This window comes from Berghia stephanieae, chromosome 2 (genome assembly GCF_034508935.2).
Source record: "Berghia stephanieae isolate SIO BIC M18660-M18661 chromosome 2, UCSD_Bste_1.3, whole genome shotgun sequence".
Classification (NCBI taxonomy): Eukaryota; Metazoa; Mollusca; class Gastropoda; order Nudibranchia; family Aeolidiidae; genus Berghia; species Berghia stephanieae.
This window is the reverse complement of record NC_088361.1, coordinates 12,605,554-12,630,735: the sequence shown is the minus strand read 5'-3', so window position 1 is coordinate 12,630,735 and position 25,182 is coordinate 12,605,554. Positions and strand designations below refer to the sequence as shown.

Sequence of the window (25,182 nt, the reverse complement as noted above, 5' to 3'; positions counted from 1 at the left end):
AATCGTGTTTGATCAAAATGGTAAAAAGTGTCGCTGTAGAAATACAATTTTATTTTTTAAAAAATTTTCCCCACAATTTTGGGGCAGTTTTCGTTTTTTTTTCCCCTTTCAAAGGGGGAGGAGAAAGAAGGAGGGAGGGAGAGGGAAAGAAAAGAGAGAGAAGAAGAGAAGCGAAGAGGAGAGGAAATTTATCAGCGTTAATTGCTGAAGCCTGGAAGCACAAAATATTTGAGAGAAACACAACAAAAATGTTTCAGGATTAAACAATACAAGACAATGACTTTAGGGAACAACCCCCACCCATCAGAAAAACCCAACCATATCCTTTGGTGGAAGCCAACAATATAATCCTGAAATTTGATTTTGACCATTAATGAACTGTCGTACTTGGAAAGATTCGTATTTAAAAATTTGCCTGAATACTGTCCTTACGGCAGCTGTAAACACCGGATTCTAGCCAATTTCAGAAAACGTAGCAGCTTTATTTGAATAATTTTTTGTTATTGATAAATCTTTGCTTTGACAATCAATAAGAGGGCATTTTAAAATCTATCTAATTGAAAAATATGACGAAAAGGTGATAATGGAAAGGCTTAGCAAGGGACATCATATAAAATGGACATTTCGGGTACAAACCTTCGTCAGCACAAAATAAACAAATGAACGTTGAAAACAAATAAAATAAAATGGGAGTATAATTTGCAGCGTCTGTACTCTATGGTGGTTGGAGTGTGAGAGGCTAGTAGTGGGCGTGTGTGTGTGTGTGTTGTGTGTGTGTGTGTGAGTAGAGAGTCCCTAGGGTGTGTAGCAGTGATAAGGGCAGGTCAGCGTATAGAGACGGAAACTTTCTATAATTAAAGGAATTTGTTTTTTGTTTTTTTTAAGGGTTTTACGGCGCTTGCAACACATAAGGTCATATCAGCGCCAGTAAAAAGGAAGAAAATAGGATAGTAAAAGTTCTAGAATTAGAATTAAAGCACAAAAGAAAAGGTGAGACAATGGGGAATTGGTTCAAATAGGGAACAGATGTAATTCCAAGATCCACACGTCAAAGTACTTAGTTTGAGACTCACCTAAAAGTCTCATCCAGACACAAGTACAGGTCCCAACTAGAGGAATACACTCAAATGTTTACCAATCATATAATATAATATGTAAACTAACATAAACAATGCATAACAGAGGGATGATTACAAGGAAAAAAATAGCTCATTCCAAGACAAGACAGGAAACAATTGGAAAACGGGTTGGGGGATAGAAGACACAACATGTACCTCCTGTCCACTATGGAGGTCAGGATCCCCACCCAGTAAAATAAAGGAAGATAAAAGACATAATAGAAATGTCGTATTAGAAGTAGTAGCAGTATAGTAGTAGTAGCAGTAGTGTAGTAGTAGTATATTAGTAGTAGTACTAATAGTAGTAGTAGTAGTAGTAGTAGTATGTAGTGTAGTAGTAGTAGTAGTAGTAGTAGTAGTAGTAGTAGTTTGTTGTTGTAGCAAGTAGTAGTAGTAGTAGTAGTAGTAGTAGTGTAGTAGTAGTGTTAGTAGTATAGTAGTTAGTAGTAGTGAGTAGTAGTATAGCAGTAGTAGTAGAAGTAGTAGTGATGTTAGTAGTAATGGTAGTAGTAATAGTAGAAAACCACGATCGCTCTCAAATCTAATCAAAGTAATTAACTATAAAAATATACACATTTGTTAGCGGTGGGTCATATTTAGAAACTAGAAAATAGATTGTTCATTTTCAACAAGTCTTGTCTGTGCAATCCGCTCAATTTGTCAGTGTTCCTTTTGTTCTTCTTTCTTTCTTTTAATAATTGAGCTTTATATAGGGCAATATCCACTAAATGTGCTCAAAGCGCTTTACAAGGGTCCCTGGTCAACAGCACATTTATTATCAGCCTGATAGGCGATATTACAATTTTTCGGACAATGACAACGCTGTTAACGGCCAGGTAGTCATTTTACACCTGAGTACGGTGAGAGAATGTGGGTAAAGAGCCTTTTCCAAGGACTCAACTATACGCCGAGCGCGAGGCTCGAACCCGGGACCTTCCGACCCGAAAGCGAGTGTCATACCACTAGACCACATAGCCGCACGTTTGGCAGGCAACATGACTGAGACATCTAGCCATTGCTTCAGATTTCCTTACAGAGCATTAACGAAAGGAGTGCACGGACGAAAGTCCAAGTGTTATGCATTTGACCAGCAGGTCCGTTTGCTAGAGTTTTGCCATTTTTATAATTAATTACTTCGAATGTCACCATACGACATTTTACTCCTCAGGTTTATGGGATTTCCTTTCAGAACGACAGAAATAGCATTCAGCTTGTATCATCCTGCTCAATTACAGAAATAAACACGATCCTTACCGTCTGTACGGCTGTGTGTCTAGTGGTATGACACTCGCTTTCGGATCGGAAGGTCCTGGGTTCGAGCCTCGCTCGGCGCATAGTTGAGTCCTTGGAGAAGGCTCTTTACTCACATTCTCTCACCGTACTCAGGTGTAAAATGAGTACCTGGCCGTTAACATCGTTGTCTCTGTCCCAAAAATTTGTAATATCGCCTGACAGGCGTCATGTCTCGTCCTACATGTTATGTGTTGCTGTTGGCCAGGGACCCCTTGTAAAGTGCTTTGAGCACGTTTAGTGGATATTGCGCTATATAAAAGCTCAAGTTTTTTTTTTCAATTTAACAATTCCACATAGCGTTCTGTCGCCATTCGTGACCGACAGTATGTAAAGTGACAAGTTTCTCTGCTAATTATTATGTTTTCCTCAGTAATTTTTCACTTTTGTTATTTATTAGGTAAACATGATTCTCCTTAACGAAGTCATTTACAATGGACGAAAAATCATGTAATGTGTCATAGACTAAAATCTCTTTTTAAAAAAGATTTTAGCCCGGTTCTAATCTAACCGTATTTCTATACACACTCATATATATATATACGTGGAAATCCAAAATATTTGCGGAGAAATAAAGGCTATTAGGTGCAGGCCCTCGTGTACTTTAATTATTATTAACTAAACTTAAATAATTTGGTCTCTTGTGAAAGTCGGACCCATGTTTTGAAAAGATCTCCTGATGCATCAATCTGTGACATTTTCGAGCTTTATGTATATCTTTTTTAAAAACCATGAAAACATTCTCTTTTCAGTAAGTATTTACTCTCTCTCTCTCTCTCTCTCTCTCTCTCTCTCTCTCTCTCTCTCTTTTCTATATATATATATATATATATATATATATATTATATATGAGAGAGAGAGAGAGAGAGAGAGAGAGGAGAGAGAGAGAGAGAGAGAGAGGAGAGAGAGAGGAGAGAGGAGAGAGAGGGGGGGGAAGAGAAAGACTTTTTCGTACATATTTTGAACATTATTTATCAAAATGGCAGTTATAGTTTTGTCGTGTTGTCTAGTTTCGTTTTATAACATAATAATATAATCGACACGGATTAATAACAAGTTTTTAATTTACCGCCCAAAAAGTCGGTTTAAATCAAGTTGACGAAGTTGCCAAACTTGTTTGCTTGTCACAGTTGACATTTGACAACAATAATATTGTCATGGTATGTCTTTGGATGAAGTGGTCGGACATGGATATTGGACATCCAAACTCAAAAGTTCATTGTAGATGACCGTGTAGGGTCATTCACTGTTGTAATGGCATACCAATATATATATATATATATAATATTATATATATATATATATATATATATATATATATAATATATATATATAATATATATATATATACATATAGGAAATTTTTTAAAAGGACAGAGAGGAGGAGGAGGAGGAGGAGGAGGAGGAGGAGGAGGAGGAGGAGGAGGAGGAGGAGGAGGAGGGTGATGATGATGATGATGATGATGATGATGATGATGATGATGATGATGATGATGATGATGATGATAATAATGTTGATGATGATGATAAGAAAAAGAAGACGCCGACGACGACGAAGAAGAAGAAGAAGAAGAAGAAGAAGAAGAAGAAGAAGAAGAAGAAGAAGAAGAAGAAGAAGAAGAAGAAGAAGAAAAGAAGAAGAAGAAGAAGAAGAAGAAGAAGAAGAAGAAGAAGAAGAAGAAAGAAGAAGAAGAAGAAGAAGAAAAGAAGAAGAAGAAGAAAGAAGAAGAAAAGAAGAAGAAGAGAAGAAGAAGAAGAAGAAGAAGAAGAAGAAGAAGAAGAAGAAGAAGAAGAAGAAGAAGAAGAAGAAGAAGAAGAAGAAGAAGAAGAAGAAGAAGAAGAAGAAGAAGAAGAAGAAGAAGAAGAAGAAGAAGAAGAAGAAGAAGAAGAAGAAGAAGAAGAAGAAGAAGAAGAAGAAGAAGAAGAAGAAGAAGAAGAGGATTTGTAGAAGAAATAAGACGGAGATCATTTTAAAAAAAGAAGATTGATAGCATAATGGCTTGCGATACTTTTGGCGTTATTTGCGTTAGCCTATGATAAATAAAATGGTTGGTATGTAACCAAATAGGATATAACTTTAAACTTGAACTTGGGCTTTTATATGGCACAATATCCACTAAACGTGCTCAAAGCGTTTAACAATGGGCACCAAGTCAACAGTAGCAATTAACATGAAGGACGAGACGTGACGCCTGTTAGGCAAATTACCATTTTTTTTTACGGACAGAGACAACGCTTGTAACAGTAACAGCGTTGTCTTTGTCGAAAACAAACAAACAAACAATTGTAATAGAGCTCCCGAGCTGCCAGATTATTAGCGGCAGACAAAAAAGAAGAAGATGAGATATATAATCAAAATATCTACACAGCAGGCACGAAGGAAAATTTATAGATCAGGGCGAATTCGAACCATGGAAATAATCAACTAAAATCTAGAGCAATTTATCCATGAGCAAGCCGTAAAATACCCAGACACTGTCATGTGATTCTGCCAGCCACAAAAAAATAAACAAGTAAATAAATAAATAAATAAAAAGTAACCAAAATGGCCACACTATATGTGTGTATTGTGTTCTGCTTTTAAGGATTTTACGGCGCTTGCAACAAATTTCGTCAGTGAAAAGGAAGAAAATGGGATAATACGAAAGTTCTAGAATTACACTTAAAGCACCATTAAAAAAAAGTAATATAAAAGGGGAATTGGTTCAAATACGGATTAGGTGTATATTCCAAGAGCATACCATCAATGTATTCAGTTTGAGATCTCCTAAAAGTTTCATTCAGACACGAGCACAGGATCCCACTAAGAGGAAGACACTCAAATGCTTACATTATACATTAAAAACAAGGATGATAATACATAACAGAGAGATGATCTACAAGGGAAAAAATATCTCCCAAAACAATAACAATTACATTTGACTGTTTCCCTCCCAGCCAAGGGCCAGGACAAAACCCAGTAATCTCATTCCAGTATTCCAAGACAAAGACAGAAGGTAAATAGGAAAACAGCTACATGGGGAGAGAAGACACAGCCAGTTCCTCAGTACTCACTATGGGAGGTCAGGAATATTTGTAACCCATCATCTAAAAGTGGTATTTTGTTGGGGCGACGTGCACCAATTTTCAGGCCTGATAACCCACATTGTTATGGTCTCATTGTTGAAATGGAAATACTTTAAAACCAACTCAAAACGTTTTCCATTACGACAACGTTAAAGCAGGCATAATACTCTTCAACAGTCGTAACGTCACTTCCTTCCTAATGACGCATGGTAACACTGGCTCTAAACTATCGGAACAATGGCGGACGCCCGTATGAAATATTTCCCCGGCGAGCATAAAAGCGTATCCAGAGGAAAAAAACCCCATAAATTTGATCATGTTTTGACTTTTACACATTCTGATCACAAGGCCTATGAAAAGTTCTAGCCAGCATGAAGAATATAAAGTAATGATTTTTTTTTGTTTAGAACCAAGATGGCCGCCGTTGCCGGGCGGCGTGACATCAGACTACTGAATCCAATTGCGTTCGGTTATCCGACCTACGAACAGGAGCACTAAGTGTTGGGGTGATATAGATGCTAAAAGGAAATTTTACACTTTAAATAAGCAGAAATGTAAAACTCTAGTTAAAACTAAATTCAATTCTAGACGCAATAAAACGAATTAACTTTCTTTGGGATAAAACTTTAAAAAAATCAAAACAAAACAAACAAACTCACAATTTTTAAACATCAATTTTTAAAATCGATTACTACAACTTTTCTATTGACCTTTTTATTCTACATTACGTGCCATGTAATTTATACTATGTAATTTTTCTCAGTCAATTTACAATAGTATTATACTAACTAATTCTTAGCTTTTTACTGATCTTTTTTTTCTTATATGTTGACATCAATATACCTTTTCTAGATATTTATATCTTTACACTTTTATAATCTATATGTCCCTTAATTTACACTATGTAATTATTCTTACAGCCTACAATATTATTACACTATAATATATACCTATTACCAAATTTTACTTTATTATTATTATTATTATTATTATTATTATTATTATTATTATTATTATTATTATTATTATTATTATTATTATTATTATTATTATTATTATTATTATGATGATGATTATTATTATTAAAAAACATAAACAACTCCAGCAGTGTATCATTTCTCCATGATGGTTTATTTCACGAGAATTGATAAGGCATGAGTGATGAACAAATAGAGAAACAAACACACAAATTCACCGTGGATGTAAATACGAAATATAATTGTATCTTGACCTTTAAATGTCAACAAATATCTCTAAAACCACTTGATTTGTTTATTTTGTTGTTGTTTACTTTCCCTCAGCATGAACGGGAATTCCACCTACCACACTAAAGGAATTCCAAAGCATCACAACTGCTCTCAGTGGAAATCCACTCACCGTTAAAATGTAGATTCAGAGAACAATATGGCCATGTGTCTAGTCTTTAGCAATTAAAATGGACCCCAGCGAAAAGATTGCACTCAAATGGTCACTAATAAGTTGATAACAAATACATGTTACACAAAACTGTTTTTGTTTTTGTTTTTAAGGGTTTTACGGCGCTTGCAACACATTAAGGTCATATCAGCGTCAGTAAAAGGGAAAAAATGGGATAGTAAACAGTTCTAGAATTACAATTAAAGCATCTAAGAATAAGGCAGACAAAGGGGAATTGGTTCAAAAGGGAACAGATGTAGATTCCAAGAGCACAATATCAGTGTACTTAAATTGAGATCACCTAAAAGAAGTCTCATCCAGACACAAGCACAGGTCCCCACTAAGAGGAATACACTCAAATGTTTACAAATCACATATAATATATAAAGAAAACATAATAGAGTGCATAGAGATCATTTACAAGGAAAAAATATCATCTCCCAAAACTAACTATACATTTGACTGTTTCCCTCCCAGCCAAGGTATCCGGCCAGGGCCAGGACAAAACCAAGTAATCTCATTCCGAGACAAAGACAGAAAGCATGTTGGAAAACAGATATCAGGGGATAGAAGACACAGTATGTACCTCCCTGCCCACTATGGGAGGTCAGGATCCCCACCCAGTTACAGAAATCTGACTTACAATACAAATTATATTATGATATGACATCTCTCACAGGAACAACATTTTTTTTTTCATTTAGCGTTGAGGAAAAGCGATTTATCAGTTAAACGGCTGTGCTGCTCAATGCGAAATAGATATCTACGTGATTATGCTCCTTCCTAGAAACTCTTGAAGACAACAAGAAACAATGTATTTTGTTTTGAATAAAACCGCCCAAAAATGTGATATATTGTGAAGAGCATTCACAAATACTCGGTCTCGTGTTGTCCCTCAACATTGAACGATAGTGTGATGATAAAATACTGGTTCCAATCTCATTGGAAATGTTAAACCAATCCTCCGCAGGACTGAATTTTTACACTGTGATGTCATTTTGCTTTCTAGCCTTAATAAATGCTGGTCGTCAATAAAGAGAATCCACCCTCGATCTTTTACGTCCCGTAATCATGAGAATCTGCCAACACATCCTGCTACTAAAATAGTCACGCCACCTTATGATTCAAACTGTAACCTGTTCATTGTTTGGAGGACAAGTTACACACTTCCAATGAGTTTTGTACAGGAAGAGAGGAAGGCATGAAGTCACGAGTTCTGCTTCCCATTCCTCGAAAGTAAGACAAAGGGGATGGGTTCAAATAGGTTTGTTTGTTTTTAAAGATTTTACGGCGCTTGCAACACATTTAGGTTATATCAGCGCCAGTAAAAAGGAAGAAAATGGGATAGTAAAAAGTTCTAGAATTACAATTAAAGCACCCAAGAAAAAGTAAGACATAGGGGAACTGGGAACAAATAGGGATCAGATGTAGATTCCAAGAACATACCAACAATGTACTTAGTTTGAGACCACATAAAAGTCTCATCCGGACACAAGCACAAAATCCAACAAAAAGGAACACACTCAAATGCTTACATCATACATTTGAAATAATAAATATAATAATACATAACAGAGAGATGATTTACAAGGAAAAAAAATATCATCTCCCAAAACAATAACAATGCATTTGACTGTTTCCCTCCCAGCCAGGACTCCAACCAGGGCCAGGACAAAACCAAGTAACCTCATTCCAAGACAAAGACAGAAAGCATGTTGGAAAACAGATATAAGAGGATAGAAGACACAGTATGCCCGCTGTGGGAGGTCAGGATCCCCACCCAGGGTTCAAATGGGAACTGATGTAGATTCCAAGAGCATACTATCAGTGTACTTAAGTTTGAGATGATCTAAAAGTCTCAGCCAGACACAAGGACAAGATCCCGCTAAGAGGAATAAACTCAAATGTTTACAGGATTCATCCAAAACAGAAAACATAACTAACAATAATTAACAGAAAGAGAGATGGTTTACAAGGAGAAAAAAAAAACATAATATCCGAAAACTAAACTAAACAGTTAACTGTTTTCCTCTCATCTAAAGATTCCGGCAAGGACCAGGACAAAACCAAGTAATCTCTATCCAAGTGACATCCTGCCAAACATTAGAGCTCTCTCTCTCTCTCTCTCTCTCTCTCTCTCTCTCTCTCTCTCTCTCTCTCTCTCTCTCTCTCTCTCTCGGCACACTGAAGCAAAAACAGAGCACGAGAGTTGAAAGGAACTGGAACTCCAAAACAACAAGACCTTGAGGGGCACAGTGTGTGTGTGTGTGTGTGTGTGTGTGTGTGTGTGTGTGTATTTGTAAGAGAGAGAGAGAGAGAGTTTTGGTGAATCATGAAGAGACGTATGTAAAATCAAAACAATAAGTTTCTCACAGTCAAAAATAGAAAGAAAAACAAAAAAGAAAGAATAATATATATAGATATATATATATATATATATATATATATATATATATATATATATATATATATATATATATATATATATATATATATATATATACTTCAACACACTTTTTCAGAGAATAGTATACTAAAAAAATATTGCATATGATGTGGTGTGTATAATAATATGATGATCTCGTTCACCCCGAGTCACAGGTGGGGAGGGACATGACATGACATGGGATGAATACATTAATAAAACACAATCAAGTCGACAGGACTATTTTAGCAATGGGCAGGTGGGGCTCGCGACTTTTATGTAGCGTATTGCACTCGCTGTGTTACATATAGCGCCAAAACAATCATTATTATTGTACAATACTACAACGGTAAAATTAAAGGCTAGCACTATTCAGTATCTGATACTGAATAGTGGTTATGCAATATTCAGTATCTGATACTGAATAGTGGTTTTGCACTATTTGGTATCTGATACTGAAATGTGGTTTTGTACTATTCCGTATCTGATACTGACTAACCACTTCGAAAATTAAATGGCAAAATGCTTTTCGTTATTTGGCCAGATATCTTGCGTTTCATTCATTAATATATTATTTGTCACATCCCATTTTTTTTTTCTTTTTTTTTTGGTCTCTATATGTGACGTAAGCATGCATTAAAATGCTTAAAAGATCATGAGTCATCAATCGTGCTTAATGATCTGCGCAAAACGTGATAACGTAATTACATAACTAGAAAGAGAGAGGGGGCGAATTAATGGTCTGCGGGGAAAAGTGTCACAACGAGAGAGAGAGAGAGAGAGAGAGAGAGAGAGAGAGGGAGAGAGAGAGAGAGAGAGAGAGAGAGAGAGAGAAAGAGAGAGAGAGAGAGAGAGAGAGAGAGAGAGAGAGAGAGAGAGAGAGAGAGAGAGAGAGAGAGAGAGAGAGAGAGAGAGGGTATTATTTTGTTTTTAAGGGTTTTACGGCGCTTGCAACACATTAAGGTTATATCAACGCCAGTAAAAAGGAAGAAAATGGGATAGTAAAAAGTTCTAGAATTACAATTAAAGCACCCAAGAAAAGGTAAGACAACGGGGAATTTGTTCAAATAGGAAACAGAAGTAGATTCCAAGAGCACACTATCAAAGTACTTAGTTTGAGATCACCAAAAAGTCTCATTCACACACAAGCACAGATCCCACTAAGAGGAATACACTCAAATGTTTACAAATCATAAATAAAAAGTAAACAAAACAATACAGTGCATAACAGAGAGATGATTTACAAGGAAAAAAATATCATCTCCCAAAACAATAATATGCAGTTGACTGTTTCCCTCCCAGCCAGGACTCCAACCAGGGCCAGGACAAAACCAAGTAATGTCATTCCAAAACAAAGACAGAAAGCATGTTGGAAAACAGATATAAGGGGATAGAAGACACAGTAAGTGCTGCCCACTATAGGAGGTATGTTTGTTTTTAAGGGTTTTACGGCGCTTGCAACACATTAAGGTCATATCAGCGCCAGTAAAAAGGAAGAAAAGAGGATAGTAAAAAGTTCTAGAAATATATTAAAGCACCCAAGAAAAGGTCATGTTTGTTTGTTTGTTTGTTTTTAAGGGTTTTACGGCGCTTGCAACACATTTAGGTCATATCAGCGCCAGTAAAAAGGAAGAAAATGGATAGTAAAAAGTTGTAGAATTACAATTAAAGCACCCAAGAAAAGGTAAGACAAAGGGGAACTGGGAACAAATAGGGATCAGATGTAGATTCCAAGAGCATACCACCAATGTACTTAGTTTGAGATCACCTATAAGTCTCATCCGGACACAAGCACAAAATCCAACAGAGAGGAATACACTCAAATGCTTACATTATACACTAAAAATAACAAAAATAATAATACATAACAGAGAGATGATTTACAAGGAAAAAAATATCATCTCCCAAAACAATAACTATGCATTTGTCTGTTTCCCTCCCAGCCAAGACTCCAACCAGGGCCAGGACAAAATCAAGTAACCTCATTTCAAGACAAAGACAGAAAGCATGTTGGAAAAGGGGATAGAAGACACAGTATGGACCTCCCTGCCCGCTATGGGAGGTCAGGATCCCCACCCAGTGTTTGTTTTTAAGGGTTTTACGGCGCTTGCAACACATTTAGGTTATATCAGCGCCAGTAAAAAGGAAGAAAATGGGCTAGTAAATGGTTCTAGAAATACACTTAAAGTACCCAAGAAAAAGTAAGACATAGGGAAATTGGGAACAAATAGGGATCAGAGGCAGATTCCAAGAGCACACTGTCAAAGTACTTAGTTTGAGATCACCTGTAAGTCTCATCCGGACACAAGCACAGAATCCAACAAAGAGGAATACACTCAAATGCAAACATTATACATTCAAAATAACAAATATAATAATACATAACAGAGAGATGATTTACAAGGAAAAAAAGATCAACTCCCAAAACAATAACAATGTATTTGACTGTTTCCCTCCCAGCTAGGACTCCGGCCAGGGCCAGGAAAAAACCAAGTAATCTCATTCCAAGACAAAGACAGAAATCATGTTGGAAAACAGATATAAGGGGATAGAAGATACAGTATGTACCCCCCTGCCCGCTATGGGAGGTCAGGATCCAACGCCTATGATGATGATGGCGATGAAACTGATGATAATGATGGTAAGTATTGTATATACAAAGAAATAAACAAAAATACGTCATGAACGGAATAATCCAATACAATAATGTCACATTTGTGACAACAAAACTAACTCTTTTGATTAAATCTTTAGATTTATGTAAATATGGACATGTGGTTAAATTAAAAATAACAATCCGTACAACCAAACAATGGAAAGGAAAAAAAGCCATTAAATTGTGGTCCAAAATTGCTCATTCATTCAAAGGGTAGAATTATTTTTAATTTGGGGGGGGGGGGGGGGAATTTTTACGGTGCTTGTGACAACCTTAGGTCGTAGCAGTTCCAATGAGAAAGGAGGACAATGAGATAAACAGCTCATCATATTAGAGAAAAGTACAGTGGAATCCTAACAAAGCCAACACTCCAAACCAGAAATTGATATGTTTTTTTAAAAAGGGTTTTATGGCACTTGCAACACATTTAGTTTATATCAGCGCCAGTAAAAAGAAAGAAAATGGGACAGTCAAAAGTTCTAGAATTACAATTAAAGAATCCAAGAATAAGGCAGACAAAGGGGAATTGGTTCAAATAGGGAACAGATGTAGATTCCAAGAGCACACTATCAGTGTAATTAGTTTGAGATCACCTAAAAGTCTCATCCAGACACAAGCACAGGTCCCCACGAAGAGGAATACACTCAAATGTACAATTGTTTTTATGTTTTTGCTTTTACGGCGCTTGCAACACATTAAGGTCATATCAGCGCCAGTAAAAAGGAAGAAAATGGGATAGTTAAAAGTTCTAGAATTACAATAAAGCATCCAAGAAAAGGGAAGACAAAGGGGAATTGGTTCAAATAAGAGACAGGTGTAGATTCCAAAAGCACTCTATCAAAGTACTTAGTTTGAGATCACTAAAAGTCTCCTCCAGACACAAGCACAAGTCCCCGCTGAGAGGAACACACTCAAATGTTTTACAAATCATATATAATATAAAGAAAGCATAATACAGTGCATTACAGAGAGATGATTTACAATGAAAAAAATTTCATCTCCCAAAACTAACTATACATTTGATTGTTTCCCTCCTAGCCAGGGTATCCGGCCAGAGCCAGGACAAAACTAAGTAATCTCATTCCAAGACAAAGACAGAAAGCATGTTGGAAAACAGACATAGGGGGATAGAAGACACAGTATATACCTCCCTGCCCACTATCGGAGTGGTCTAAAATTGCCTCATAACACAAAAAGGGTAGAATTCTTTTATTTTTATTTTTTTTTTATTTTGGGGGGGGGGGGGGGGGGGGGGGGGGGGGGCGGGGAGGAATAATACGGTGCTCCAAACCAGAAATTGACTTATTTTTTTAAAGGGTTTTATGGCACTTGCAACACATTTAGGTTATATCACCGCCAGTAAAAAGGAAGAAAATAGGATAGTAAAAAGTTCTAGAATTACAATCGAAGCACCCAAGAGAAAGTAAGAAAGTAAGACACAGGGGAACTGGGAACAAATAGGGATCAGATGTAGAATCTAAGAGTATACTACCAATGTAATTTATTTGAGATCACCTATAAGTCTTATCCTGACACAAGTAAAAGATCCAACAAAGGGGAATACACTCAAATGCTTACATTATATATTCAAAATAACATATATAATAATACATAACAGAGAGATGATTTACAATGAAAAAAATATCATCTCCCAAAATAATAACTATGCAGCTATGCATTTGACTGTTTCCCTCCCAGCTAGAGTATCCGGCCAGTGCCAGGACAAAACCAAGTAATCTCATTCCAAAACAAAGCCAGAAGGCAAATTGGTTTCGTTTGTTTGTTTTTAAGGGTTTTACGGCACTTGCAACACATTTAGGTTATATCAGCGCCAGTAAAAAGGAAGAAAATGGGATAGTAAAAAGATCTAGAATTACAATTAAAGCACCCAAGAGAAAGGAAGACAAACGGGAACTGGGAACAAATAGGGATCAGATGCAGATTCCAAGAGCAAACCATCAATGTATTTAGTTTGAGATCACCTATAAGTCTCATCCGGACACAAGCACAAAATCCAACGAACAGGAATACACTCAAATGCTTACATTATACATTAAAAATAACAAACATAATAATACATAACAGAGATATGATTTACAAGGAAAAAAATATCATCTCCCAAAACAATAACTATGCATTTGACTGTTTCCCTCCCAGCTAGGACTCAGGCCAGGGCCAGGACAAAACCAAGTAATCTCTTTCCAAGACAAAGACAGAAAGCAAGTTGGAAAACATATATAGGGGATAGAAGACATAGCAAGTACCTCCCTGCCCACTATGGGAGGTCAGGAACCCCACCCAGATGGAACACATTGAGATGAAGAACAGAAAATCTGAGACCAACAAGAGGTGTTGATTTTAAGCAGAAGTTGATTTTAAAAATAACAAACATAATAATACATAACAGAGATATGATTTACAAGGAAAAAAATATCATCTCCCAAAACAATAACTACGCATTTGACTGTTTCCCTCCCAGCCAAGGACTCCGACCAGGGTCGGGACAAAACCAAGCAATCTCATACCAAGACAAAGACAGAAAAGCATGTTGGAAAACAGATATAAGGGGATAGAAGACATGGTATGTACCTCCCTGCCCACTGTGGAGGTAGGGAACCCCACCCAGAAAGACACAGTAAGTGCCTCCCTATCCACTATGGGAGGATACCATATCATTAAAAGCTTCACAAAACAAGCAACATTTTAAAATATCTACAAAGATATGAATTATGGTTTTGATTTCCCAGTGACAATATATGTTAAACAATCTGTTAAACAAAAAACAAAAATATGAGGAAAAAAAAAAATTCGTAAGAATAAAAACATGTTGCTTAACTTGAATTAAAAAGTTGATGGTGAAGTAAATAAAATCACCTTTTGAATAACTATGGAATAATTGTATGAAGCTAATATAAAAACAACTTTACAAAATCTGGTTATTCATATAATAAAGTATTGTTATCGACATGAATGGGAATGATAACACAATCGTTTAGAACCAATTGTATAATAGATTAATATAATGATTTAGGTGGATCATATATATATATTATATGTATATAGTGTAGTGTGTGTAGATATCTTCTTTAAAAAATTGTTTAAATATTGATAAATATAAACATTGACATATGAACTAATAGAGTTCAAGATAATTTGTTTCTTTTCGACATCACACAACCGAATTATTATTCTATAACCATTGAAAAAGGAATCACGGACATTTTCAGACCCTGGGAGAAAACGGAAAAAGGCCTGGAAAAAGTGTGTATGAAACAGTGCCAGACAAAGAAAGACAAATACAAGGATAAAAAAACATCCTAAAAAATCTGTCTTCCTGGACTGGATTTTTTTTGGGATGTTAATTTTTTTTTCTTGTATTTTTCTTTATTGCTTTGTCTGGCACTATTTCATACACAATTTTTCAGGTCTTTATATTAGACCAGTTACTGCACCATAATTTGTCAAGAAAAGCAAAACAGCATTGTGTTGACATAATCTAGAGGTTTATAAGTATCTTGACTCCAACAAAACGATAAGAGAAAAAAGTCAAGTTATTTCGCAATTTGACGGACCAGAAATACTATTTTCATCCCAAATACACAAATTTGACAGAATCTAGAAATTTATAGGTATCTTGACTCCAACAAACGATACGAAAAAAAAAGTTAAGTTATCTAGCAATTTGACGAACCATAAATTCTACTTTCATCCCAATTCCACAAGTGAATGTTGTCCAGAAATATAAAAATTTGTCTATACGTTTTGTTCATTATAAAAAGATATTTGACAAAGTTGAACTCAAAAACATTATTTAAAAAACTTTAACAGCATTTGCACGACATTTTAAGGTAATTACAGCGCCTAATAATTTATATAGCGTTTAACATAGATGGGCAGAAAGAAAGATCTATAGGTCAGAACTTGCAACAAACGGAGATCATATGAGTCTGGTAAACAGCAATATGAATGGGAAATAGTGACAAGTTGCTGCCAGTTGCATGTCTAAGGCAACCAAAAGTCTTACAAACATCGACATGAGATGCAAGCCAGGAGACACTTGAATGGTTTACAAAACTCAGTCACTCAAAGAAATGGCTTAAAGGGAAAATAAAAGCAACTTTAATTAAATTAAATTGAGCTTTTATATAGCGCAATATCCACTAAACGTGCTCAAAGTGCTTTACAAAGGGTCCCTGACCAACAGCAACATGTAACATAAAGAAAGAGACATGACGCCTGATAGGTAATAATACAATTTTTTTTTCTGACAGAGACAATGCTATTAACAGCCAGGTACTCAATTTACTCCTGAGTACAGTGAGAAAATGTGAGTAAAGAGTCTTTTCCAAGGACTCAACTATGTGCCAAGCAAGACTCAAACCCAGGATCATCCGATCCGAGGGCAAGTGTCATACTCCTAGACCACATAGCCACACAAAGGGGTGAAGAGTATTAAGTAAGTAAGTAAAGAAATTCATCGATACAATTCAAGTGATATAACTGCTTTGTGAGACAACATTAAAATATTTTGAGATCATTTTGATCTTTTCACCTCCCCCCCCCCCCCCCCCCCCCCCCCCCCCCCCCCCCATTTTTAGACACTTTCTAAGCAAGAAAGTCTTATATTCCCTGGCTATCTGTTGAATTGTTTGTTTTTTTTATTTTAAGGGTTTTACGGCGCTTGCAACACGTTAAGGTTATATCAGCGCCAGTAAAAAGGAAGAAAATGGGATAGTAAAAAGTTCTAGAATTACAATTAAAAAGCATCCAAGAAAAAGTAAGACAAAGGGAAACTGAGAACAAATAGGGATCAGATGTAGATTCCAAGAGCATACCATCAATGTACTTCAGGGTGTCCAGGGAAATTCAACCTTAAAATTTCCTACCTTGAAGTGAAATTTCCTACCAGGTATTTTACCAATTCTTGCCATCCCCACAGCGTTCTATAGGCTTGAAAAAGACAATCCTACTTAAAATAGGTTTTACCTCAACACAATCCATATTTTAAAGTAAGAGCAAAGGTGAAAATGACTGGTCAAAAAAGGAGGAAATTTCTCAGAGCACAGATCATGACCCATCCATGCGACTATAATCTATAAAATTGAATCTCATTAAAATTTACTGAGAGGCAACCCAAAATGTGTCTCGCAGCAATTTTTGACAACATTCGGAGGAATTTCAAAACTGATAGCAACATATAAAATCTTATCTACTTAGAGAATGGTACCATGTGATTATACAATGTCAAAAGCCACCACCCACCCCCATTTTCACTTTTAAAAATACTCATATGATTTGTTTGTAGGTATGATGTGGCAGTAAGTACTGGTACTAGTGGTAGAGATGGTAGTGCAGTGGTAGTTGTTTATAATGGTTGTAGTAATGATGGTAGGGATGATGATGTGGCAGCGATTGTAGTCGTGTTGGTTGTGGTAGGGATGATGATGATATGTTGGTTGTAGTAATAGTGGTGGTGTTAGGGATAGTGATGTGGTGGTTGTAGTAGTGGTAGGCATGGTGATGAATGTGGTGGTGGTTATGGTCGTGGAGGTGATAGGGATGATGATGTAGTGGTGGTTGTAGTAATGGTGAAGGTGGTATAGATGGTGATGTAGTAGTAGTTGTAGCAATGGCGGTGTGGTGGTGGTAGGGATGATGATGTAGTGGTTGCAGTAGTGGTGGTAGTGATGATGATGTAGTGGTTGCAGCAGTGGTGGTAGTGATGATGATGTAGTGGTTGCAGTAGTGGTGGTAGTGATGATGTGGTAGTGGTTGCAGTAGTGGTGGTAGTGATGATGATGTAGTAGTGGTTGCAGTAGTGGTGGTAGTGATGATGATGTGGTAGTGGTTGCAGTAGTGGTGGTAGTGATGATGATGTAGTGGTTGCAGTAGTGGTGGTGGTGATGATGATGTGGTTGCAGTTGCAGTCGTGGTGGTAGTGATGATGATGTAGTAGTGGTTGCAGTAGTGGTGGTAGTGATGATGATGTAGTGGTTGCAGTAGTGGTGGTAGTGATGATGATGTGGTAGTGATGATGATGTGGTAGTGGTTGAAGTAGTGGTTGTAGTGATGATGATGTGGTAGTGGTTGCAGTAGTGGTGATGGCGATGATGTGGTGGTAGTGGTTGCAGTAGTGGTGGTAGTGATGATGATGTGGTAGTAGTTGCAGTAGTAGTGGTGATAAGGATGATGATGTGGTGGTGGTTGGAGTAGTTGTGGTGGTGGGTATGATGATGTGGTAGTAGTTGTAGTGATTGTATGGGATGTGGTAGTGGTGGTGATGGGGATGATGATGTAGTAGTTTGTAATAGTGATGGTGACACGGATGATGATGTGGTGAAAGTTGTAGTAAACTAATAAAATTGTGTGCACAGCAGTTGTCCTTCGTACATTTTTTATATCACATTTTAATCAAGAAATTCCTGATTTTTCTAATTTTAGAGGAAATTTCACCCTCAATCTCATTATTTCCAACATTTCCGACCAAGTATGAAATTTTCGACCAATTTCCAACTTTCCGACTTCCCTGGACACCCTGTACTTAGTTTGAGATCACCAATAAGTCTCATCCGGACACAAGCATGGCCCCCCACTAAGAGGAACACACTCAAATGCGTACATTATAAATTATAACAAATATAATACTACATAACAGAGAGATGATTTACAAAGAAAAAAATATCATCTCCCAAAACAATAACTATGCATTTGACTGTTTCCCTCCCAGCTAGGACTCAGGCCAGTGCCAGGACAAAACCAAGTAATCTCATTCCGAGAAAAAGACAGAAAGCGTGTTGGAAAACAGATATAAGGGGATAGAAGGCACAGTGTGTACCTCCCTGCCCACTAAGGGAGGTCAGGATCCCCACCCAGGATATCTGTTGAATTCTACTCTCTCCTTAATCTCCACCATTACACAACAAAATAACAGAAAGAATGACGGTAAATATGCTCGTTGAGTTTTTTCGAAAGCCCATTATAAAATTGATAAATGAATAAATGGAATTGAGAAATAAATAAATGAATAAATCCCACTATTGTATAGTATTTTTAAAGCAAATTTGAGGTGCTTTGTAATATATTGTTGTCCTTGTGAATAATTTACAATTAATTTAGAAGACGTCAAACGAGGATACATGACAATATGCAGCGTTTTAAAGTAAAAAAAAAAAATAAGAGTGCTTTACACCAAGGGAATATATCAATACAGAAGGGGAGATATAAGGAATGTAAAAAGCCGATATGTTGGTTTACCTTGACTGAGGCTCTCCTGCGAGGGCATGGCATTATCTTTCAATCATAGAGACAACAAAAAGTCAAGATTATGAGTAATATGTATGACCATAAACTTTTGAGAATTGTCACTTTATTTAACTGTGTTCAATTTTCCCAAATAAAAAAAGCACCATTAAAAACCATAGAAATTGCTCATGAAGCCGTCAATGATTGGGGATATTTAGTTTTGTAGATAATTTTATAATAAAATCTTTGAAAAAAAAGCCATTTGAACGTTTAAAATTAAACATAAGAAACTCTTAGAGAATAGTAAAATAGTGATGATATGTGTAAATACAGGACTTGAAATAGAGAGGGCAAATATTATAACATCAATAACTTTTATTTACACAGTAAAGATCGTATTATTAATAACTCTTAGAATGACAAGGTTGACATTAATCTTGAATGCTTTTATCATTTTAAAATACATTTACCCGCAATAAATAATTGAAAAGGCACTTTTATGTAAATTTATTGTGAAATGCCGAGGAACAAGCTCTGATGCAAGATTTAAAAATCTAAAAACGATACCAGACAATTTTAGGATTGATACGATAAATAAATAAATAAATAAATAAATAACTAAATAAATAAATAAATAGAAAATTAAATCATTCAACTAGTCAACTAAGAAAGATTGATTATTGTGACGATTTTTCATTTCAAATGTATCTTTCCTTCAAATAAATCACTTTTCAGATAATATTTAAAAATTCCTATGGAGAGGATGTCCCCACTGCACTTTCTATAGGTACAACGGGCTGGGGTGTTGGAATAAGGCCAGTTCTCTCCCCTGCAGGGCGGACTGGAGTCTTGCATAAGGGACAAATGTTTCTTTGTGATAACCACTGAACCAAACACCTGAGAGAGAGAGAAAAAAAAAAGTAGAGAGGGTATTATAAATTAGACCATTAAATATCTATTCTGTCTGTTTCTTTCTTCCCTTTTTTTTTTTTTTTTTTGCATTGTTTATTTTTTCTGCATGGAGGGGAAAAAATAAAATGATGGAATAGTAAAAACAATTACAACCTGCACTATCAAATTCTCACATCTCTCATCTACACAAAGTCCAGACAAACAAACGCAAAAATAATTAATACTTACTGGGAATGAAAGCTGTGTCGGCATTGACACACAGCAATCTTCTCTTTCGTCTGGAATTCTTCCAGGCATACAGGACAACTCTATAATGGAGGAAAGAACACAATTAGATCATCATCATCATCATTATTATTATTGTTATTATTATGATTATGATTATTATTATTATTATTATGATTATTATTATTATCATTATTATTATGATTATTATTATTGTTATTATTATTATTATTATGATTATTATTATGATTATTATTATTGTTATTATTATTGTTATTATTATTAATATTATTATTATCATTATTATTATTATTGTTATTATTATTATGATTATTATTATTATTATTACTATTATTATGATTATTATTATGATTATTATTATTATTATTATTATTATTATTATTATTATTATTATTATTATTATTATTATGATTATTATGATTATTATGATTATTATTATTATTATTATTATTATTATTATTATTATTATTATTATTATTATTATTATTATTATTATTATTATTATGATTATTATTATTATTATTATGATTATTATTATGATTATTATTATGATTATTATTATTATTACTATTACTATTGTTATTATTGTTATTATTATTATGATTATTATTATTATTATGATTATTATTATTATTATTCTTATTCTTATTATTTTTATTATTATTATTATTACTATTATTATTATTATTATTACTATTATAATTGTTATTATTGTTATTATTATATATTATTATTATATTATTATTATTTTATTATTATTATTATTATTATTATTATTATTATTATTATTATCATTATTATTATTATTATTATTATTATTATTATTATTATTATTATTATTAGTATTATTATTATTAGTATTATTATTATCATTATATTTATCATCCTCATTCTCTCGAGATGAGAAATAATAACTGTTTTTGTTTTTAAGGGTTTTACGGCGCTTGCAACACATTAAGGTCATATCAGCGCCAGTAAAAAATAAGAAAATAGGATAGTAAAAAGTTATAGAATTACAATTAAAGTACCCAAGAAAAGGTAAGACAAAAGTGGAATTGGTTCAAATAGGAAACAGTGGATTCCAAGAGCAAAGTACTTAGTTTGAGATCGCCTAAAAGTCTAATCCAGACACAAGCACAGGTCCCCACTAAGAAGGATACACTCAAATGTATAGAAATCATAAATAATGTGTAAACAAAAGATAATACAGTGCATTACAGAGAGCTGATTTACAAGGTAAAAAATATCACCTCTCAAAACTAACTATACATTTGACTGTTTCCCGCTCAGCAAGGGCATCCGGCCAGGGCCAGGACAAAACCAAGTAATCTCATTCCAAGATAAAGACAGAAAGTAGGTTGGAAAACAGATATAGAGGGATAGAATATACAGTAAGTACCTCCCTGCCCTCTATGGGAGGTTGGGAACCCCACCCAGTTAGATACTGTGTGATACTGAACGCATCCAGCATTTTGAAAAGCGACTAAGCTCTTGTATTTTCAGCCAGCGAATTTGTAATGAATCAATTTTCTCATTCTTCGATGGAAAAATATCTCAAATATTTTTGAAAAACAAAACAAAACAAAAACCCTCCCAAAAAATAGAACTTTTATAGAGCGCAATATCCACTAAACATGCTCAAAGCGCTTTACAAGGGGTCCATGACCAAGAGCAACACGTAACATGTAGAACGAGACAAAACGCCTGCTAGATGATATTACATTTTTTTTTTTCCGACAGAGACAACGCTGTTAGTGGCCAGCTATTCATTTTACACCCGAGTACGGTGAGAGAATATGAGTAAAGAGCCTTTTCCAAGGACTCAACTAAGCGCCGAGCGAGGCTCAGATCCGGGACCTTCCGATCCGAAAGCGAGTGTTATACCACTAGATCGTGTACAGCCGAGGTATTCAATACTTGGGTAAAGCATTTCATACACATGATTTTACTTTTGCTAAGTTGGAAATATTTTTGGATATTATGTCCAAATCTAAATTGTAATCCAGTCAGAAATTGATAGATTTCCTGATCTCCACCACTTTGTCAAAAAATAACAGTGCTGCAAGAATAAGAATTCCAATACTAGTGGCTTCCAAACACTTGATATCGCTGTTATTTCTCATCTCGAGAGAATGAGGATGATAAATATAATAATAATAATAATAATAATAATAATAATAATAATAATAATAATAATAATAATAATAATAATAATAGTAATAGTAATAGTAATAAAATAATAATAATAATAATAATAATAATAATAATAATAATAATAATAATAATAATAATATATAATATAATAATATAATATAATATAATAATATATAATAATAATAATATAATAATAATAATAATAATAATATAATAATAATAATAATAATAATAATAATAATAATATAATAATAATAATAATAATATAATAATAATAATAATAATAATAATAATAATAATAATAATAATAATAATAATAATAATAATAATAATAATAATAATAATAATAATATATAATAATAATAATAATAATAATATATATAATATGATGATGATGATGATGATGATGACGATGATGATGATGATGATGATGATGATGGACGATGATGATTATATATTCCAATGTTAACCATGCAATCCCATAAACTGTGTTGCAATTGTATTTGTATTAACAATATATGTTAAATTTCATTTGACGCTTGTCTAGTTTGTTGGACGCTGCCATATTTTTTTGTGATTTAATTTTGATTTAGCAATTTTAAATCTCCTCTAAGCAATTTAAATGAACAGACTCAAAGACCGTTCTTTATAATATTGTTAATTTGGTATAATCTGAAGTGGGGGAAAAAAACAACATATACAAATAAGGAATAAAAAGAAAGGAAGAAAAATCTCTTTTAATCAAAGGGAGACAATCTATTTGATTCTTCAAAACTTCATTAGTTATAAATTCACTTACCTCGTTTTGTTCATCCTTGTTCTTTGGTTTGTATTTGCTCTGAAAATAGAGTTTGAAATTGAAATGAACAAAAAAATATAAAAAAACATCAGAAATAATTCTATATAAAAGAAAAAAAAACAACAAAAAAGAAAACAAGAAAAAAATGTTTAAAACAAAACAACGTAAAAGCACATCATCATAGTATACTTATGAAAAGGTGAAAATTGAAAGTCTTTGGATGAAAACAGCTTCTACTGCTCTCGATAACATTATAATGATTATTTTCAATATACGTATAACTATTAGCATTATGATGTAAAAAACCCCCAAAAAAACCCTGTAAAAACTTCAATTAAAATTAATTGTCTTAAAGGAAGAACAAATTGTGTCATTTTTGTTTGTTTGTTGTTGCTTTAGGTCTCTTCCAACACAATTGAGGTTATATGAGAGACCGCTGAAACAAAAAAACAAGCAATCTAACAAAAATAGTACAAATGTAAATCAAAATCATAACCTAAAGAAGCTAAATTATCATAATTATAAGCTAAATTATCAATAACCAAGAACAAACAGGCAGAAGATTTACAGAAAAAAAAAATATCCCCTGTCAAAAATACAATCACAAACCAAAGAAGCAGGATAGGCTAGTAAAGAGAAGAAGAAACGACATCACTATCGGATCGTACACCCATGCGAACATCATAGGTATATGATTCAAGGGTGATGCTCCCATCCAACCACCGCAAATTGTGTCATTATTAATATCCCAAATAATCATCACCAATATTTGTTTTTGAATTTTAACTAAATTACTTTTTACTCGATGTTTTCATATTCCAGACTACAGACAATCGTTCATTCCACTATTGATGCTATACATTTAGCTAAAATAACTCACAATATCCACCAGCCGGATAAAACGTACCAACAAACTTAAACTATGTGTAACCTTAATTTTTTATAGTCTGATTGATAGAATTTAGTGACAAGTAATCATTAAAAATGGCTGTTGGAAAACATTACAAAGAGCGGGGTGACATCAATTTCGTTATAACTTTATATATTCATAACATATTTTTGACTGACACAAAAATCTGGTGTTATGTTATTGTGACCTACACCTTAAAAATGATCTTAAAGTCTGAATCATAAAATGTGAATTAAGTTAGAAGCTTTTGTAAGTAGTAAAATAAAGGGAGTAAAAATGACACTTATAAAGGATACGAAACAAAGTAAACATGTTTCTGCCTCTTCTTCAGAAGAAGGCCAAAGGCTGAAACGTCGTTTACTTTGTTTTGTAGCTTTTATAAGAGTCCTTATTACTCTCTATATTTTATTACACATTTTATTGACTCTATTAGGTACCTCTCAATTTTGGTGTTAGAAGCTTTAACTGAAAGGAATGAATGTAGATTTTTATCTTGTCAGAGTTTTGTAATGCTAATCCTTTTGACTTCAATGGTCAACTTTCAGCATTTGGTTGAGATAAAACCAAACAGAGACAATGAAGTTAAACCTAGTGGTGAAAATGCTCATGAAATCTGATTACAGACCCTGAGGATATTACTTCAGGAAGTTCATATTGTTTACGTTGTTTTATTCCTGGGCCTTTATAATATTAACTTTTTCATTTGGCCCTTAGGAATTACTTTTGTGCATATTAACAAGAAATGAAGTGAGTAGAAAAGTGCCAGAAGACAATAGAGAATCAAAATTTTGTGGTGGCGATGGGGGTTCGATCCCGCAACCTAACTGGTACGACAACCCTGCCTGGCCGGGGAGAGCGTGACTCTCCCATATGAGCTATCAATCACTCCCACTTTGTTTGTTTGTTTGTTTGTTTTTAAGGGTTTTACAGCACTTGCAACACATTTAA

At 34.3% G+C, this 25,182-nt stretch overlaps 1 protein-coding gene across 5 annotated transcripts in view; it reads right to left on the bottom strand.

The window, feature by feature from the left end:
* Positions 1–16,535: 16,535 nt before the first annotated feature.
* Positions 16,536–25,182, bottom strand: part of LOC144964338 (RING finger protein 24-like) — a 38,767-nt gene continuing 30,120 nt past the window's right edge. For all 5 annotated transcript variants that reach the window (XM_078898445.1, XM_078898444.1, XM_078898447.1 and 2 more), the window contains 3 exons: positions 23,325–23,363; positions 20,354–20,433; positions 16,536–20,110 (listed from right to left, as the gene is read on the bottom strand). In XM_078898445.1, coding sequence (XP_078754571.1) covers positions 19,966–20,110; positions 20,354–20,433; positions 23,325–23,363 — 264 coding nt within the window. In that variant the 3' untranslated portion in view covers positions 16,536–19,965. The remainder of the gene's footprint in view (positions 20,111–20,353; positions 20,434–23,324; positions 23,364–25,182) is intronic.